The 19,181-nt window shown below is 45.6% G+C and overlaps 2 protein-coding genes across 3 annotated transcripts; one reads left to right on the forward strand and one right to left on the reverse strand.

The window, feature by feature from the left end:
• Window positions 1-1,773: 1,773 nt before the first annotated feature.
• Window positions 1,774-17,555, reverse strand: TNFAIP3 (TNF alpha induced protein 3). Of its 2 annotated transcripts, none has more exons than XM_062622810.1 (9): window positions 17,236-17,555; window positions 14,129-14,441; window positions 9,965-10,155; window positions 9,592-9,739; window positions 9,218-9,388; window positions 8,276-8,456; window positions 5,892-6,802; window positions 4,141-4,373; window positions 1,774-3,473 (listed from the first exon to the last, which is right to left on the reverse strand). In XM_062622810.1, the coding sequence occupies exons 2-9, from the start codon at window positions 14,439-14,441 to the stop codon at window positions 3,192-3,194; spliced, it is 2,430 nt and encodes an 809-aa protein (XP_062478794.1). In that variant the 5' UTR covers window positions 17,236-17,555; the 3' UTR covers window positions 1,774-3,191. The 2 variants fall into 2 exon arrangements, with proteins under 2 accessions (XP_062478794.1, XP_062478795.1); XM_062622811.1 differs by lacking the exon at window positions 17,236-17,555 and adding an exon at window positions 16,743-17,027.
• On the forward strand, window positions 16,965-17,602 carry LOC134165727 (uncharacterized). Its single transcript, XM_062622775.1, has 2 exons — window positions 16,965-17,261; window positions 17,470-17,602. The coding sequence occupies exons 1-2, from the start codon at window positions 16,965-16,967 to the stop codon at window positions 17,560-17,562; spliced, it is 390 nt and encodes a 129-aa protein (XP_062478759.1). The 3' UTR covers window positions 17,563-17,602.
• The last annotated feature ends 1,579 nt before the right edge of the window (window positions 17,603-19,181 follow it).

A 19,181-nucleotide genomic window follows, 5' to 3' on the forward strand; every position in this document is an offset into this window, starting at 1 on the left:
AGCAGAAAGCATCACAGGGTCAAAATCCCCTCAGGACACTAGGGAAATACCAGAGCAGTTAAATAAAAGAAGGCCCTACTAGCTTTAACATTCCCACACAAGTAAGTCATAAGAGAGGCTGGGCACTCATTTACATGGGAGCTTCAGAATGAGACAAGCCCCATGTGACTTCAGGGTTATGAGTAATGGGCCCAGAAAACAGCAGAGAAAAATCAGTGGGATCTGGGGCATTTCAGCTGAAATCCTTCCTCTTTCCAGAAGCTGCAGTTAACAGCAACTGGAGATTATCAGCTTCGTGACACTGAAGGTGCTATGATGGAGGCTCTGCCTTTTCAGCAAGCAGGGACTGATGGCTACAGGGGCTGGATGCCATGAGTTGCTTCCACCTCCTGGTGCCTGGCTGCAGACATCCCTCCCCGTCTTTGCCCACTCTTTCAACACTAAGGTGTCTGCCTGGTGCAGAAGTTCGATGAATTAAGTGGGCATGTGAGTTGCATGAGCTGTAAAGAAAGGGGAAGTAGGGCATGGATAAATGAAGACTCAGATTTTGAAAAAGAGGAATATGCTGTAGGGATGGGGCTGGCAGATGCACCAGGCTCTGCTCTGGTGGGGGGGAGGCTGACTTGTAGGTTTTATTTTCCAAAAGGAGTGGTACTTGAGTCCAGAAGTTGGGCTAAATTGTAAAGAGAGCAGTGTGCATTAGGAAGGTGGACAGGCATCCAGGAACACAGGCTACACAGCTGAGTGAGTTACAAGGACCAGCGAACCTATGGCAAAGTTACTCAGGAGCTTAACATCTACATGGTTTCACTTGTGACAGTACTGAAGCATGTGAGGAGGTGTGCTCCTGAGCAGTCGGACGGGATTAATGAGTTAACCGGGATAGAAAGCAGGTAACCTAGAGAGGTCAGCACTTAGGAAAGGGTCCTCTTTGCTAACTAGACAGGGACCATCTGCAGCTCTGGGTCATTTTTATCCTTCATGTTATGGGCAACATGTAAAAGTCATGGTAGTGTACAGTATTGCTTATCTAGGCAGAGGTCTGAGACACCTGAGTGCCAGTACAGGCATACTCATGCCATACTGGAAGAGTGTTACAGTACAGAAATCCTCTGGATGTAAGGCTAGAGCTTGGGATGAGAAGGAAACACTACTGGGATGAGAAGGAAGCACCACTATTAACTGCTTTTCAAGTAGCAGCTGGCAACATGCTTTTCAGGAGCTACTGGGCAATCCAGATGCCACGACCAAAAGGCAAGGGGCCTTCTCGTGAGGGGGGGTGGTAGAGCTGGCTGGTGCCTTTGGGGTCACACACAAGGCTGGGCAGAGTTGGGGATAACCTGCTGCCATCGCCACCTCCTAAGATGGCACTCAACTACCATTGGTTGTGAATCCCTGGTATAACTGATGGAAGAATGAAGAAAGCAAAGCCAAGTCGGTCTAGCTCAGCTTACCTTGAAGCTGGTCCTGCAACATCCTTACTCTCCCACATCCATCCTTTTGGGGACTGGAGATACTCTGTACCCACAGGAGCAACTCCCTGTGCACACCGACAGTACCAAGAGCTCTTCCTAAGAGAAATCTGACATAAGGTGAGAGTATGCAGAGATTCTCAGTAAGTTATCACCTCTTCCAAGTGCTTGGCTACATGATCTGAACGAGGTAGCACTTGGTAACACGCTGAATGGTGGTCCTGGACAGAAATGCTTTCTTCGGGGGGGGTGTCCCATGCTCAACTGCGCTCTCTCTTATCAGTATAAAATCACCAAGTCAATCCTTCAATAATTTATTTCTTTATATCAGAGAATGTTTCTCAATTATACATTTAAGTTTGTAACTTTCAACACAAGGGTAAATACACATTAAAAAAAAAAAAACCTAGCTGTGCAAATTTCAAGTTGCATTGTTTCAAATAGTATAAATATTTTAATAAAACATGTTCACATTAAGTTTCACAAATACATGAACTTTAACAGAAATAAGTCATGAGTTTGTTTTTTTTTGTCTTTTCAAAAAACTGTTTTTTGATAAGTAGAGAAAGTTTCTAAATTTGAGAAGCAACTTAGAAGAGGTGTCACCTCCAAAATCATAGCAGCAAAATAGATGCTGAAAACTTTCAAGGCATGAAAGGAGAATAGAGAAGCAGGCATCAGGCACAACAGTAACAGCAAGATCACAAAAGTACTGCAGAGATTGAACTCCAGGAGTAAAATCTCAAACCAAAAGCATTCTCCTATGGAGCTCCAAGCTGCTTGCATAACAGAATCACATCAAGAATGACAGAATTGACAGAGAAATGGGTAAGAAGAGCAGCACGCATATTCCCAACACTTAAAATGCAAGAGAAGAGTTCCTCTGGTTTCAGAACTGAAGCTGAAGGACTTTGGGTTCTTTTTTGTCTGTTGGAGGCAATTCCTTCTGTAAGAGCAGGGAACAGCAGGATTCCATTTTCCCATCACATGCATATGCTCATGAAAGTTGCTTCTGTAATCACCTGTTTTTTCAGATGTCTTGGGATATGGGAAAGGATCTAAATGCTGATTAGTTAAACATGTTAAAGGAGCAGACCAATGCTGGTCTTGTATCTGGCTGTGGTTTACCGAGGGCTCTGCAAACACAGCACTGCTCACCATTAACACCCTGAACACCTGTGGGAGCTCCCACCTAGAAGAGCTCTGTAAGAACACCAACATGCAACCCACAGCAAGTTTCTTTAGACATGAACTGCAAGTTGCATCAGCCTGTCCTGCAGGATCCCGCTCAGGAAAGACTTGCCTCTGACTGATGTATGCGAACACAAAGAGGTCCTGCACCTCTGACAGCAGCTGCAGCGCCTCACCCGGGAGCAGGGGAGGTATTAAGAAAGAAGCAGAACTGGGAAGTTCTCTGGATTCAAATGCTTCACACTTCCTCCTGGGAAGTCCAAGAATTAAATATGGCATTGTAGGAGCTTAGTCACAAAAGCTCTGTGCAGAAGGCAACCTGCTTTTCTCAGCAGTCCTTGTATGCAGTGTTTAGAGGAAGTAGACATTTATTCCCATCTTGGGAATAAACATGAACATGAGCACACAACTTATATTCCTCCCCTCCCTCCCCCTCCCAGGGCTGTTCAGTGTTCTGGACATAGCACCATTTCAGTAAAGGAAGTAGCTGGTACTGCTTTCCTGTTCTTTACCAAGTCCTCCCCTCCACTAGCCATAGATCTGCTTGAACTGGTAGCACTCATTGCAGTAGCCGTTGCACTTGGCATTGCCATAGTGATCACAGGCAGGGGCTCGGCAGCGCTGCTTTGGGGGCTCCTCTGCAGATGGGTTCCTGGCACTCCCTGATGGTGGAAGCAGACCGAGGCGCTGGCACTCCTGGCACAAGTCATTGTTCCTGCTGTCCAGGTTGTTTCTACATGAAGCCACAGCACACGGTCTCTTCTGCTTACTCAATGCTGTTCGCTGCAGATCTCTGCGCTGCTCTGTTCTCTTGCAAAACATTAAAACACACTGTCAGTTGCTGTGCCTGCAGCACAAGTGGCTTTTCATTCATTTGCAACTCTGGTCATGGTTTGTATAGGTAATCACTGAGGTCACATGCAGACACATGCTGCTTCTGAAAAGTGCAATACCAAAAGCCAAGTTGGGCTTTACCAAAGAAAATCACAGATTATGTCATTTCTTAGAAAAAAAAAATCAGTAATTGTTTTTATCTTTGGTAACTCTCAATTCTAAAAGGGCCAAACCAAATTTATAAAACACAAAAAAATGTGGAACAAAAAGTTTGTAATGGGCTCAATAAAAAAGGCAACATGAAGTGGACTAAAGCCCTCGATGCAGTTGCATAGATCTAGAGTAGTAATTAAAATCTCTCCCCAGCCAGCAAACAAATCACCTGTTGGTCCAATTGCTTCCACTAAAATTGCTGGCAAACTCCCAGCTAAGGTAAAACTGACCCCTGTCATGATAACCCTAAACTGAGGGCAGCTTTTAGGAGTGCTGCTCAGTTGCAGCACACAAAAATCATGCCTTGTCTCTCCACGATACTTCGGATGCAGTCAGTAGAGGATTTTCTAGTATGCACCCTGAGTTGTTCACACAAGAGAAAAACATGCAGTGGTAAGCAACAGGAAGATGGTGAGAAGTTCACACTTACTTCTGGCTGTCTCACCAGCTGTTCTTCTGTTCTCCTTGCTTCCTGAAATCGCTGGTTCTGGGCTTTAATGAAGCAGTTCTGGCAGTACCCCTCCAGCATCGTGCTGCCCAGGGTGTCACAGTTACGCCACTGGCAGGACACAGTGTTACGGAAGGTGGCAGCAGAGGTCCCTGACTGACCCACTGGTGAGGACTTCCTCTGAGGTCTCCTCTGGTGGCATAGCAAAGCGCTGTCTGTAATACAAAGGACAGGAGGAGTTTGAATGAGCCTCACAGATGTGATGAGCCAAAGCAACTATGAAAAGTTACCCAATTGAAAAATAAAAATAACCCAAAACATGTGACAATCCTGAGCCCCTCAGTTAATGAACTTTCCTACATGTTACATAAATAAGGGAGCTAATACAGCCAGATTTTCACATCAGAACCTGTTGAAACAACTGATTTGGGAAAAACTTGCCCTCAGTGGGAAAAATAGACCCCACTGAAGTCAAGAGGAATTTCACCTTTGGCTTCAGCATGTCATCTGTGACCTAGCCTGACATTCCCCTGCCTCCTCCATTTCAGGAGTAATGGTAGTACAGTAGCACAGACCTTAATGGGAAAAAGTGCCTTATGCTTTTTGGGTCTTATGAAGCAATCTTATATATTCCACAATCTGAAGGAAAAAATTCTCATTGTGAACAACACTGGAAAATAAGCTATTGCAAGCTGGCATAGAGGCTCCATAATTTGAAAGCGCAGCATTGTGAAAGATGTTCCTACACACGGCAGGGGAGTTGGACTATGTGGTCTTTAAAGGTCTCTTCCGACCCAAACCATCTTATATTTCTGTGTTTCTTTTGGCACATTTGTCTGCAATGAGACGTAAGAGAGAAGCAATTATTCTCTCTTACATGTGCCTTTCACCTTCTATACCAAAAGGCTCTTTGCCTGTGTAACAGGGCAGTGTTCAAGGCCAGGTTGGATGAAGCCTTGGGTGACATGGTTTAGTGTGAGGTGTCCCATGGCCGTTGGCACTAGATGATCTTAAGGCCCTTTCCAACCCTAACTATTCTATGATTCTATGAAAGATGAAGCTTTCATGTTGTGATTTGTTCCCAGGGTATTGCGGTTTTGAAGGCCTGCCTTTAAACACACACGGGCAAGCATACGTATGATATCACCAAGGAAGATTTCAAGGTAGATTGTAACAATGCACTTCTAAATTACCTCAAAATACAAGAACATTATTTACAGTCAACTTTTACTTGATCTGCTTAGCAAGGTGACTTCAGTAGTGATGCCAGGGTGTTGTATCTGTTACATCTAGAACAGATACAGATCTTCAAATTCATCCCAAGCTTTTTAAAAGACTTGCTAACATAACTGGTTTTCAGTAACATCAATACAATAGCATTTTCCTCATTGACCCTTATAACTTGTCTAGCTGTGAAGAAAATTCATACCAAATCATGACTGCAGTGGATGGTGGGGAGGGATCAAACCCCACCTCTGTCCTTGAGCTAGTTTTGCTTCCATGAAAGCTGACAGGAAGTTTTACAAGACATTTCACAATTTCCCACACTGTTACTGTGTGCCCTCTTATGAGATATTATCAGCCAAAAAAGCACCTTCTCACACTGCTGCTTCTGCTCCACACCATTCCCATCACCCCCCACCCTTTCAGCACCCAGTGCATGCACAGCTTCATAGCTCAAGGAGGCCAATCTACAGCTGAAGTGTGTCAGAGCTCACCCCATCTCCACTTACCATGGTTTTCCCTGTACTCAAAGAAACACAGCGTGCAAAAGCCCTCATTCTGCGATGTCCCAAAGAACTTGCAGCCAGGTTTCCTGCAGAGGTTGCCCCCTCTCTTCTCCTCCGGCAGCAGCACTGGTGGCAGTGGCTCGTCGTCAGGGCTGTTGGGAACCTGATGGCAGGGGTGCTGGAGGAGGCTCTGCAAGATCTGTGATGGGTCAGATGTGGATCTCTGGTGGCACGCGGGCAGTAAAGCAGGGCTGCCATTTGAGGAGCGCTCTGTAGACCTCTTGAAGCAAGTGCTGCATGTGCCATTGAAAGTCCTTTTGACCTTCTGACGGCACACCTTGCACGTGGCATAGTCTAAATGTTTCCGGTCATCCAAGTTGTTGGAAGGACCAAGCTGCCTGGAGTTGTAGCAGCGTTCACAAAGCCCGTTGTGTTGCACATTCAATGTAAAGGGGCAGTCTGGTGTCCTGCATTTCATGGCTGTGGTCTCGCTGTATAGGAAAAGGCTTGGAGCCATTGGAGGTGCGGAGCGAGGCCCTGTTACAGGCCCCTCAGATGTCCATCCCCCAGGCTCAATAACATCGCCATGGGAGGAGCCTGCCCCAGCTGCCATCAGTTTCTCAGGTGCTGTTGAGGAGGTCTGCTTTCTTCCTTTGTTTCCTTGTGACCTCCGCTCAAAGCACTCATGACAGTAGGGCTGGGTGTTCACAGACATGTAGAAAGGGCAATTTGGTGTTTCACATTTCACCTGTAAGAGGGAGAGCTGGGAAAGAGACAGTTCCTGTCTGTTCCTGGAGCAGTTCTCTCTTCTTGCAGGTTCAGCATTCTCCTGCCACTTCTTGTACTCATGCTGCACCAGTTGAAAGTAATCTTCCACAAGGTTTATTTCTTTGGGTAGGTTGCCTTCATCTAACCTGACAGCCAGAAAAGGAAGATTGCATCAGTGGGTGAAAAGGGCAGATGGTGGGGGTGGAGGCAAATGCAAGCAATGTGAGGAGGAAATGTAGATTTAATGCACATCCATATTACTCAGCTAGAAGATCCAGGATGTTAAAACTGTTGCTGTAAATGGAAATAATTTTAAAGGCAGGTGTTCAGTGATGTCAAATGGAGACTTTCACATCTAATAAAGTGGTCTGACATGATGCTAAACGAAGTATTCTTAAAAGGATTTTCTAGGTGAGGGTTTTCTATCTGAGAGCTGTTTGCACAAAGAATATGGATAATCTCTCAAAACTGAAAAGTCTCCCAAATCCTGAATACCTCTGAAGACCAGTGCTCAGCTGAGCAGGGGTTACAATAGAAGATCCTTGTCTTCACCAGCAGCATGAGCCTCTCCTACAGTGGGTTCAGTGTTTTCCGATACAGCTTATCATGAAATCTGCTCCCGGTTTTGCCCTGTTTGGTCTGTATCCACCAGTGCAATTCTGCACACAAATTACAGGGCCTCAGTGTGGTGTGTGTGTAACACTAGCATCCATATCATCCCTACTCTGCCCCCAACAGCAGGGGAAAATCCCACACCGGAGCCTCACCATGCCACAGCTGGTAGGATTGAGGCGTGTTCTGGAACATTACCGGTAATGGTAATATCTGTGCAGTGGGCCTAGGTAAGCTCCATTTCTACTCTTCATGTATGCGTATAACCTTTGGATAGAAGGACTTCAAATTTCAAGGCTTCTAAACCAAAACCACCCAACAGCATGAAGATACCTTCCTGTGTTGTAATAGAAGCAAAGACAGAGGATACAGGGAGTCACTTCCCCCCTACTCTGGGAAAGGGGCTATACGGACACTGCTATCAGCATCCCATAAATGCAAGAAGAGACGATGGGTGCCACCAGCTGCCCCTTGCACGTTTCTGATGCTTAACCATCAGGGGAATGAGCACAGACGCCGGTTCCTCCACCAGCCACAATTTCCTGCCTACAACACTGCAACCGCCCAGGGCGTCAAGGCATCTGTGCTAAGAACATACCACTAAGTACTTTCCCTAGGGCAGCCAAAATTACACCAACTGCCTTTTATGCAATGTGCCCTTACAGAAGGCGCAAGAGTCGAGTTTAACTAGTTCCTGGATGTAACTACTTTTCAGCCACCCTTCTGTGTAATTTAAAGTCAGTGGAAGTAATGCATTGGGTTTACTCTTCCAAAACACTAGTTTCAGTCTGCTAAGTCTGAAGACATTCTTGCCTTTAAATCTGAAACTGGTCTGGGCTCATACAACTACAAAGCATGTCAACAGGAATGTAAATATTTAATATTTCAGAGGGTAAACACAGGCACTACTGTGGAAGGAAGGAAAGGCTGAAGGAACACACTGGACTGTCCAGCTTCTCCCATCTCTGTAAACAAGATGGCTTGGAGGAAACAGGAATGACACTCACTTTGCAGCATTAATTAGATGCGTTGTTCCATGATCCCAGCCTTGCACTGGAATTTCTATCACCATCAAATAGTCTTTCAGCAGCTGCTCTTTCACCCTCTCTTCTGTGTCTGTCAGAAAGTGCACACGCAAATCCTCAAATCTGCCTTTTTCACTGGTGACCAGAGGGACGGCCCGGATTTCTGTGGGGAAACAAGATGAATTAGCGATATCTATATCTATATCTATATCTATCTATATATTTTACCAGGCAGGAGTAACCACAAGTTGCAAAACATGGAGATGTCACCACTGCTGGTGAATTTTGAAGACAGAGGAGAATGGCTGGCCAGACCAACCAGTTTCTAAACAGTGCCACTGGGGGAGGACACAGACACATCTAGACCACAAACTTAGCCCTATCCCATGGAGTTTTTATGTTTCTCCCCCTAGCAATTTTCTTCTCAGTGTGGGCAGCATTGTAGATCTTAGTTTGTTATGCCTTTCCACAGGAAGATGCCTAACCTGAACCTGCAGAACAGGTATCCATTCAGAAGTGCATTAAAAAATGACAAAGCATATACTTCATGATCCCTGCCAGACAGCAGTACACTGCTGTTAGGCTGTGTCCTTCAAAGCTTCTTCTCTTATGACAAGGTGTGGAAAGGAGACCAGAACACAAGGAAGCAGAGGCCACCCTTTGACTGATTCCAGCCTGCAAGCAGGTGAGTTGCACTCTACTTTCAGATCGCATTTTGAGGGCAACCTTTAGTTCTCATTTAGTTTCAGGTTTACAGACGAAGCTGGTTTTGGTCACACATCGAGAACATATTCCAAAGGAATCTTTTACATTTATTTTAACTTTAAGAATGCAAATCTAAACCAGATTATACTTTAAATGCTTTACCACCATGGTGATACTGAAGAAGCCACATAAATACCAAAGAAGGTACTTGAAGAATACCTGGTCCGCTGTCCTTCAGAGTCACTAGTGGTGTAAAATGCATGTTGTCATAGCCAAGCACAACTGGGTACCTGTAGCATTCTTCTGCTGGCCAAAGGAGAGGCAAGTAAATACCCCCAACGTTCAGAGGAGCAAAACTGGAGCCTGACTCTAAACTTCTTACCACTTTATCTGCATAAGGGAGAAAAAGAAAACACAAATAAACACAAATAAGTATGTGCTACAGGCAAGAAAAAACATACTCTGGCTGGTTTAGAACAATTGCTAAAAACACCCTGTTCTGAAATGCATCTGCCAGAAAGCAGCCATTACCAAAGTAAGATTACCAACACAGCACAGAGTAACACAGTGAGATGACTGGCTGGGCAACTCACCTGCAAGGACAATAACTGGCCTTCTGAGGATGTTAGCAAGGATGAAGATGTGGATTTCTTCCAGTGCATTATATGGAAGCCTGTTTCGAGCCCCAGATGTTTCTGGGGAGGTCATTTCAATGAGGTATTCCCACTCCTCCTCCCAGTTCTGGGGAAAGAAACATCCCTTAGTAACAGTTCAAAGACATGGAGGTCAGGAACCAGCTGCAGCTCAGCAGGACTCAAAATAATCACATTTTCCCATTTACTCCACAGGAAAACTATTTGCACTCTCCACTAATAGCGGAATCCATGAAGCCAAAAAGCGAACTAAATCAATAAGGCAATGCTGACAAGCATCAGAAAACAGCAGCATTCCCTCAGGCCACCTTACCCGGGTGTCATAGTGGAGTCCTGTTTCTACAAACTCCTGGGATTTAATAGCCTCCCGCTGCCAGCGGAGCTTGAAGTTCCGTGTGTCAATCTCCTTCAGTGCACTAAACAATGTTTTTCTTAAGACAAGGTCAATATCTTCAATACCCCACATGTACTGTGATGCAGCATGCATGAGGCAATTGCCATCACCTGCAAAAAAAAAGAAAGAGTACATTATTTTTAAATGGTTGCTCAAGTAAAACCCCACAAGCACTCAGGATATGGAATTATGCGGCACAAATGCATATTCCCTATGTACTTCTCCCTAAGCCTCAGACAGAAGGGTTTTAATAAGGAGACCACAGCTATGAGCTCTTTGCTCAGAAAGGAAGAAAGTCTCCTCTCTACTGGTTTTGTCCCTTTGTCATTCAATAATGCCCCTTATTAACTTTGACTGGTACCACGAACTAAACTTTGGGGTCAACTGCAAACGTCAAACATAGTTGAAATAGGTTTTGAATGCAACAAAATCATCTTAAAACTACAAAAAGAACACATAACTTTCCCTCATCAGTGTTGACACAAATACACACATGATGGCACGTGGTAGAGATAATAGAAACCACTAAGAAAATACTGTAGTAGCACTAAGCCTCATGTCCCCTGGCAAGCACTGCACTGAAAGGATTGGCACTTGGCCCTGCTTGATAGAGGATTTGCAATAAAAAAACAACATAGAAAAGAGTAAGTGATTTATGTAAAGCAACCATAGGAACACCTCTTTCCTTCCTCTCAGAACTGGTAGTATGCTGGGCTGTTAAATATTTCATTTAGAGGGTTTTTCTTTAAAACACAAAATTAAATGAAAAATAATGATTTGATTTTCATTTAGACACCCTCCTTGCACTAAAAAAGTCCTCTTTACAGGTAGGAAGGAAAGTGATGTTCTGCGATTTCAGAGGGGGTGAAACTGAGACTCAGAGGAGTCAACTAACTTAATTAAAAGGTGTGACAAAATATGCCTATGGCTGGGTTTCAAGTTCTATCCCTAGCAATCTTCTTCAAAAGGGGATGCCTGCCCTGAAAGGCAGCCATCACAAATCATTATTATCATATCCTTAGATAGAAAACTAGGTCCGGTGTTTACTACAGTGGTAAACAGACTGACCCAGTGCTAGAAAGCCACAGCAATTTCCTTGGAATAGAGAACATGACCGTGGTAAAGCTACTAGTTTTTTTTTCATTTGGAAAAAGCTCAACACTTCATGAATTGTTACAGACTCAGTGCACATCAGGTTCCTGCAGCTGCCTTCTGGTTTCTGAATACTGTCCTGCTAAGTTTACTTCAAGTCCATGGGCTGCTTACTGGAGCTCAAAAATCAGGGAACAACATGTAAGACAGAAATCTGACTGGGTTTCCTTCTGACCGAGAAAGCTGACATACTAATCCCATTAAAATTTTCCCTTTGCAAAATCTAGAGTAAAGATAAGATTAAGTATTTGCTCCCTCTCCGAGAGCTCACTTTCAATTCTATATTGAGATGTGCTGCCCAAAATTCCTTACACAGCACTTGGAATTCCCCTGCCCTGTTTGACTACCAATTGAGTAACAGTTGTACTTTTTGTTCTGCGGTGTGCCGGGCTGAGCAGTGGAGCCTCCCTCGGACTTTCCCAGGGGGTGTGGCAGGGTGAGCTGGAATGAATGCCAATTCATTATACAAGCGAAATCTCTGCAGCCAAGAGAGGCTAGAATTTTTAAATTAAAAAGCAGCCAGCAGCCAACAAGAAAGAGTTTCAATTTCTGTATTCCTACTGCTTTCCTTCTATCCTCCATCACAGGTCTGCGAAGAAACGCGTGGGGATTCAAAAGGGTGGGGTTTTTATTAAAAAATCCCAACCACTCCACAAACTCATATCAGGTAAAATATACACTGAAAGATCCTATAGGAGATACTTTCTCTGTTTTCAACAATTACAACTTTCATCCAAAAAAAAACCCCAGAATTTTCTGAAGGAAGCCCACCGCTGACTGAAAGAGCTAATACATTCCTCCCACATCTATAGGTTAAGCAGCTAAATCCTTTAATAAAATACTCTTCATGCCAAATGAAACCCCAACATACAACCCCATGTATTTTCTGGGATAATACATGGCTTCTCCAGGCTTCTGTTCCTTCTTTCAGGGATCCTCTCCCTCAGTCGGATCTACCTCCTCTCCTGTGCTAAGGTCTCTCACTACAACTACTTTGCATAAACCAGATTCACAAAGCCACTCCTGCTACTCATGCCCTTGATGACCCTAAAGCACTGAGCTGAAGCTGGTTGAGCAGCCAAGTGCACAGGGTACAGGGGAGCCACAAACAAGGTCCTTGCTTTGCCTTCCCTCAACTTGCCCTAATATTTCAGCATCTTGTATATTGGTATGCTGGCTCATGAATGAGATACAAGTCCACACTGTTCCCATGTGTAACACTGGTTGACAGTCATGAGACAAGGCAAGAAGTCACAGTTATTAAGTATAAGGTTGTCAGCAACAAGGGCCCGTCCAGGCAGTGTTAACCCCGGCAGGGCTCATATTGACAGGAGACAGAGGGATTCTAAAACTGCTGCTATTCACCCACACATTGTCCATTTTCCTAGCAAATCTGTTAGAGTGCATCTCTTGGGGCGAAGTTTGGAAGATGCAATGCTCCCAGCAATGTTACCTTCCTAGAACCTGTAGAGTGCTGCCTATCCCAGCTGCCACTCCAGCCCTTCTGGAAGTACAAGATCACATGAACTCCATGCACAGCCTAATTACAATTATGAGAATTTTATGCCAGTGCAGAGGCAGCCCACAGAAGCTCACCATAAGGACAATGCCTCTATCACAGTTACAGAGACACACATTGGGATCAGGCTGTTCTAGGTCAGGGCAGTAACATTAGCACAGCAGTTCTGTTACGGCTTTTGCACAACACGTCTGTGTACAATCAGACTGAGAAACATGGTAGAACTTGGGATGGGAAGAATGTGGACTAGAAGATAAGGACAATGAGTATATAAGCAGATAAGAAAAGCAGCATCCACAGAACATAACAGAAGGACTTCAACAAGGCTGCAGGTCTACCACACCCAGTGTTCCTATAGCCACTGTGATCTGCTCTTTGAGCAGAGTATGTATTTTCCATGTTCCTGGAGTCCTCACTGTCCCAGTCTACCTTCCCAGTTTGGCACAATCTGTGCTGTAGGGAATCCTGAGTCCAAGTTTTCAGGTACGTGACCATCAGTCATAGCTATTACTGAATCTTTTCTCCACTGAATGTGAAATGCCCAGCAAACCTTACAGTCATGTGCAAAAGTTTCCTGCTCAAGACTGTGGACACATGTGACCCATTCAGGCAGTCTTTGAGCTGCGGCAGTACCTTTTAATTTACAGCATTTGATGCAATACACACAATTTAACCCAAAATCCAAGTCCTCAAACCAGCACTTACCCTTGAAAGAAAAGGGCACTGCAACTTGGTGTTGCACAAGAATGGCTATAAATCAAACACACAGTAGTTACTGGTGAGTGCTGAGGGAATGCAAGAGCTGGCAAACCCTGCCAGGTAGCTGAGGATGAGGGAGGCAGCCGGGTGCAGGGTGCTGACTCCAGGGCCAGTGAGGACAGGCTCTCAGAGGCTCCATGTCCAGGACACTCCTGCCTGCACCACCATTAAAGTTGGATCAGCAAGTGAACCCTGCCTGACAGCTACGAAGGCAGGGCTTATGGCAGGACATTAATTCTGCTATATACACACGTAGGAATGCATCCCCGCCACTCAAAGCTGAAGGCTCCTCTTGCCTGGCATTAAAGGCAGCTCAGCACTTCTAATGAGGCAGCCAACACACCACAGAGTCAGATTCAAGTTTCCTGCCTGGTATTTTATTCTGACATGCCACAGGTTACCGATATTAAGAAAACATCTGTGAGATTTTCAGGCTATTCATAACCCTGTGGTATGGGCAGGGGTCTGCTACAGCCTCAGAACACTATGTCATGCGGAAAGAATTTTAGTTTACAGAACTAAGATTAAAAGGCATCACTTCTTTAAAGCTGTGCGCTTCTGATTCAGTAACATGAACTCAGATGCTATTAATAAAAGTGCTACATTCATATCAGCCATTTCAATGCAAGTGAAAAGATGTGCTCACAACTTACCATTAGTCTTCAAAGGGACAAGTCTCCGAACTTCCATGCACCAGTTGAGCTTCCTCTGGCGCTCCAGCGAAGTCTGGGTGGCCTGGTCAGTCAGGGCCTTCTGAAGCGTTTCCCGAAACTGAGGGCAAAACTGGCACATTCTGAACATTTCTATGGTGTATCTGTGCATAGTCCTGAAGTGGTGAATTATTCCACTGGGGGGTTTGACCAGATCTTCAGGTGTCCTCTCTCTAATCTTCATGGCTTTCAGCATATTGCTCTGATACAAAGCTTGGGGAAGGATGTGTTGGCCAGCCATGTTTCTAGAAGACATCTGAAATGAAAAAGCATCCTTTTATTGACATGTTAGTGTCCTTGCGCGACAGCGCTATCACTTCTGCAGAGACTGAGAAGGCAGTTTCAGGGGCTGGATTCTGACTGCAGTTTTGCCTAAAACAACCACAGAGTGGATGAAGTCCACTGCGCCTCATACAGATGATGCTTTTTAAAGCTGATACCCATTAGCCTTTCTGCATTTCTTGGGTATAGATACTGACTTTCCATCATTTTCTGCTATCATTTACTGAGATATTAAAGACAATTTATCCATAACTAAGGAAACTGCATCATTAAAAAAAAAAAAAGGCATTTAAATAAAAGTAAGGATAAAAGAAGGCAAGATCAAGGGAAGGGAAAATTATCCTGGAAACTTGACTAACTGATAATAGCACAGTGTAATCCCATATGAACTTGCTGAACTTCCAGCATGTTTCAAGCTCTCATTTTGATGACATGCCAAAAAAACAGCAGATAATGACCATTTCACATTTCCACAGCCCATACACTCTGAGAAGGGATGCTTGGTTCAGTGCAAAATGAGCCCCAAGAATTGCATGCCATGCTAGCATCTGCCCCATACTTATGGTGGCTGAAGATAGCAAATTTGTTGCAGAGCAAGTACTCAAGGACAGGCTTATATTACTCTTCTTGAGCCTTCTTGTATTTTGTGAGCATTAGGGCTACTGCCCAGAGATGCTCGTGCTGTGTGTGGGGGTGCAGGCTGCAGTGCTGCTATTACTCAGAGGTAAGTCAACATAGCTAAAAAAGCATTTCCATTTGGCTCAAAAACCCCAATATTTTTCCACAGTGGGACACGTAATGTTTGCTGCCCTGCATCCCTTTCTTCAGTATCTCTGGCCTCATGGGCTATAGCAGGAAGAACAAAAACCCCCATAACCTCAAACTATCTACATTTCTGAAGAACTTATGCATGGCACACTAACTCTGTGGCTAGCTAGAGCCAAACGTAGGGACCACATTCCTCAAAACCCCTGTGCACTACAATAACACTACCAACAACCTATTTTTACATGGAGAGGTTTCCAATGCTGTCTTTCTGTTTAAAAAGAAAGGAAAATTTCTATTAAGGCAAATAAAGGTAGTCATGCCTAACGTGTTTAGAACACAGCTGGCTACATGAGGAGAACACACCATTGTGGTTACGAATCTACGGACAAATATCAAGGCATAAATATCTATCAAGAGCTGAATATACACCTTTCCAAGTACAGGTAGACAAGAAGCAACTGAAAACCAGTTTATGAAGCTATTAGGAAACTTTCTCAGGGAGATGTGAGTCTGGAAGGCCAGGAAGAGGAGGAAGGTCTACAGCCTGATGGACTGACCAGGAAGACACTCCCAGGTCTGCAGAGGCAGAAGACCCCTCTTGCACAAAATGACTTAGCGCGCCCTTCCCACAGGGAACCAGCTGCTCTCTCCTCTTCCCCAAGACACTTCCATTGGTAACCTCCACCTCCAACCACATAACCAGAGCACTGGAAAGGACCCTGCCAGAGTATGATGGGGGCCTTAAACACCTGCTGCCAAAAGCTGCCTTCTATAACCTCTCAAAGTAACAGGTGATGGAGAGGTTCAGTAGATGTCCCATCAAGCCCTAAAAAGAAGCAGGTGAAATACAAGATGCTGCAAAGTCCTCTCCGCTCAGTCAGAGCAATTGCAATTCACACAGCACTTCCTCTGATCTTGTAAGAGCACTAGAGACAGGGCTCAGAGCTGGCATTTCTTGCAATACATGGAAAATGTTTTCTTTAGCTAACAAACATGGCATATTATTATCATTCCTCCACCAACATACAGCCGTATAATGGAAATAACACATTTTCTCATGAACTCTCCCTACCAATATGGTTTTACACGTGCTATTTTGTAATCCCGTATTTAAATGTATGGATGATTTAAAAAATTAAACATAAACAAGCCTTTATTAATCTTTGTTTAATAGCTGTACTTTGCGCTGAGATGTCTGAATTCTTACTGATGTAAGTAGAGTCCTTGAGTCAATGGGATTTTCTTACATGAATAAAGACTAATCACATGATTAAGCACTACCAGCACGGACCCTTGAAATGGTTATTTCCAGCTTTATGTAACGAAAAGTACTGAGTTTAGAGAAGCGTTTGCTGAAACTGTTACTCAATATTATATTCTGCAGGCATATTTTCCCTTCCACACATGGAAATCACTGTGCTATTTATAGTCATTAGATGTCAATGAAGGCAACAGCTGAACAACTCTTATTTTTCAAAAACAATGTGATGAAACAAGCAGAACTTACCAGCTACCTAAGGTAGGGCTTTAAAGGTCAGAAAACACAGCTACAATTAGATTAGTTTATACTGCACCGCGCTTTAGTAGACACTATACTGTTTTAACCTTTTGACACGTACTACGAGTTCCCAGAACGGCTGTAAACAATGATTCGACAGCGATCTGAGGCGGCATCCTTCCTGAACATGCAGTACCGGGGATGCTCGGGAAAGCTGCACGCTGTCCGGAGATGTTCGGTGGTTTCATAGAGTTACACCGACTCCGTGCCCTCCGAAAAGCAGCAGTAACAAACCCACGGAGTTCCAGGGCTGAAGAAACACACCCGCGGCGCCCGCCCAAGCCAGCAGGAGGCGCGGCACGCCCGCAGGCGGCCAACGCGACCCCTGCGGACCCGCCTGGTCCCCTCGCAGTCGAGTGGCACGCCGGAGGGGAAGCCGCCCCGCCGCCTTCCTTCCCTCCCTCCCTCCCTCCCGCCTTTCTTATGCTCAAGCGGTGCTCACCTGTCCGCCGGCGGGCTCCTCCTCCGGTCGGTAACTCCTGCTTCAGCAACGGGGCTGGGGCGGTGGGGAGAAGTTGTATTCGGCAGCCATCAAGCCCCGAACCGAGCCAGGGCTCAGCTTCCCTCCGCCGCACTCTCCGCGCCGGAGCTGTTGCTGTTGTTGCTGTTGCCGCCGCGGAATGAGGGGCTGAGCCGAGCCTCTTGGGGCTTTTTTTTTTTCCCCTTTCTGTTTCAGCGCCCTGGCGAGGAAGAAAGGAGAAAACACACAACAACAAAAAGCCCCACCGGGGATTTCCACCGGCAGCGCCGGGGACTTTCCGACATGTGACAAGCGCCGCCGGCACGCACGGCGGCCGCCGCTAGAGGGCTCCGCCGCATTCCAGGCCCGGCCCAGCACAGCACAGCTGCGGGGAGGCCGCTTTGGCTTACCGCCGGGTCTTTCGGAACCATTTGACGTTTGGGCCTTCCTTATTCCGCACCCCACCATAGGGGTGTGTACGGGGGACGGGACGACTCGCTACGGTGCTCGGTGGGGGTGTGAGGCAGCCCGTGCCTCTAGTGGCTGGGGCCGGAGCAGCGTCCCGGTGTGGGGTATCGTCCTGTCGCCAGCGTGGCGGTGGAGAAGGTCCCTTGGGCTGCGGGGAGTTCTGCTGGGGAAGCGGCAGCTGCAGCTTGTCGTGCCGTGTCCAGAGCGGGGGACAGCTCTCTTGCACCCCGGTGTACTCGCATCCCCTCTGCAGCAGCAGCGAAGGAGGCGCTGATTTCCAGGAGCCGTTCTCGTCCTCGTCCACATGGGCAAGCGTTGCACAGGGCCCGCTGGCCTCTGTGCCCACGCGGAGACTGGTGTCAGAGTGTAGGTGCTGGGTGTAGGTGCCCACACCCCTGCAGGTATCATCCCAACAGGATGGAAAGGGAGCCCTGCCTATTAGAAGACATTGTTTTACCTGTTTTCGAACCCAAGCAAGTTGTAGTTTTTCCCATTTAGTTTGTATTTGCTTCACAGGTTTAATTTGTATTGTAAGTAACCACAAGTGGCTTCATTTCTCTAATTAGAGGTTAGACTGATATGTAATCCTCTGACTCCATATGCTGGCATTTTAAGGCAGAAGATATGCCTTAATCCAGCCCTGCTCAAAGTAAGGTTGTTGTAGGCAAGGGGTAGAACTTCTGCCTGAAGTTACCAAATCAGGAAGATCTTAGTGCATAGGTGTGTTTGTAAACTCTTGGACATGCCTAGCAGTTTCTAGGAATCATGACATTTAATTATTGTAATCAATTAATTCACACCTTTAAACAACATTCTAAAATCTGTGCAGTGGAAAAACATGCTGAATAAAAATACTTAAGGCCTGTTAATATGACTTGAGGAGATTTCTGCTGGAAAGAGGGGAGTTCCTTGCTCAGCAGCCTTGCAACATGAAGGCACTCAGAAATGAAATACAACACGTTTCTTGCAGCCTTAAAGGACTTTATCCTTAGGCTGAACTCCTACCCATTCTTGAGCACCCGCCGCTCTTGATGAGAAGCCAGGGTAGCACCACACTTTGGAATTAGGTCTTGAGTCCTTCAGAGAGCAGGTGGATTTTGGAAGAGTTCAGCCTTGGGCTACCTCTTGGGCTCTCAGCTCCAGCAGCAGGCTCAGGTCCTGTGCTTGTGCTACATGGTGTGGTTATGTTGCAGATGCTCTTTCCCAGTATTTGTAGGCCTGTGGCTGGCTCTGTGAAGCCTGCCATCCTTCTCTGCATTTGTTCAAAAAGAAGTCAAGGATATGGCTGGAAAAAGAATAATCCCTTCCATTCTTTTATGGGGATTTTTAAGGTTTTTAGTACAGCTTTTTTCCCCTCCCCCCCCCCCCCCTTTTTTTTTCCCACCTAGCCTCTCTGCTGCCTTGGTAAATAGTCGTTTGATAGGAAGGCGCCACACTTAAAGACTGAGGGGCTGAGGGAT

This window comes from Pezoporus occidentalis, unplaced genomic scaffold (genome assembly GCF_034315485.1).
Source record: "Pezoporus occidentalis ecotype Australia unplaced genomic scaffold, CSIRO_AGI_Poc_V1 ctg248, whole genome shotgun sequence".
Lineage (NCBI taxonomy): Eukaryota > Metazoa > Chordata > Aves > Psittaciformes > Psittacidae > Pezoporus > Pezoporus occidentalis.

What these genes read in the sequence shown, in the direction of transcription:
- TNFAIP3 (XM_062622810.1), bottom strand. Translation starts at nt 14,441, where the DNA reads ATGTCTTCTAGAAACATGGCTGGCCAACACATCCTTCCCCAAGCTTTG. An exon ending in GCCAGTTATTGTCCTTGCAG is followed by an intron (nt 9,389 to 9,591) that starts GTGAGTTGCCCA and finishes TCCCTTATGCAG; the next exon opens with ATAAAGTGGTAAGAAGTTTA. An exon ending in TCTGAAGGACAGCGGACCAG is followed by an intron (nt 8,457 to 9,217) that starts GTATTCTTCAAG and finishes GTTTCCCCACAG; the next exon opens with AAATCCGGGCCGTCCCTCTG.
- LOC134165727 (XM_062622775.1), top strand. Translation starts at nt 16,965, where the DNA reads ATGTTCGGTGGTTTCATAGAGTTACACCGACTCCGTGCCCTCCGAAAA. An exon ending in GCCGGCGGGCTCCTCCTCCG is followed by an intron (nt 17,262 to 17,469) that starts GTCGGTAACTCC and finishes TTTCTGTTTCAG; the next exon opens with CGCCCTGGCGAGGAAGAAAG.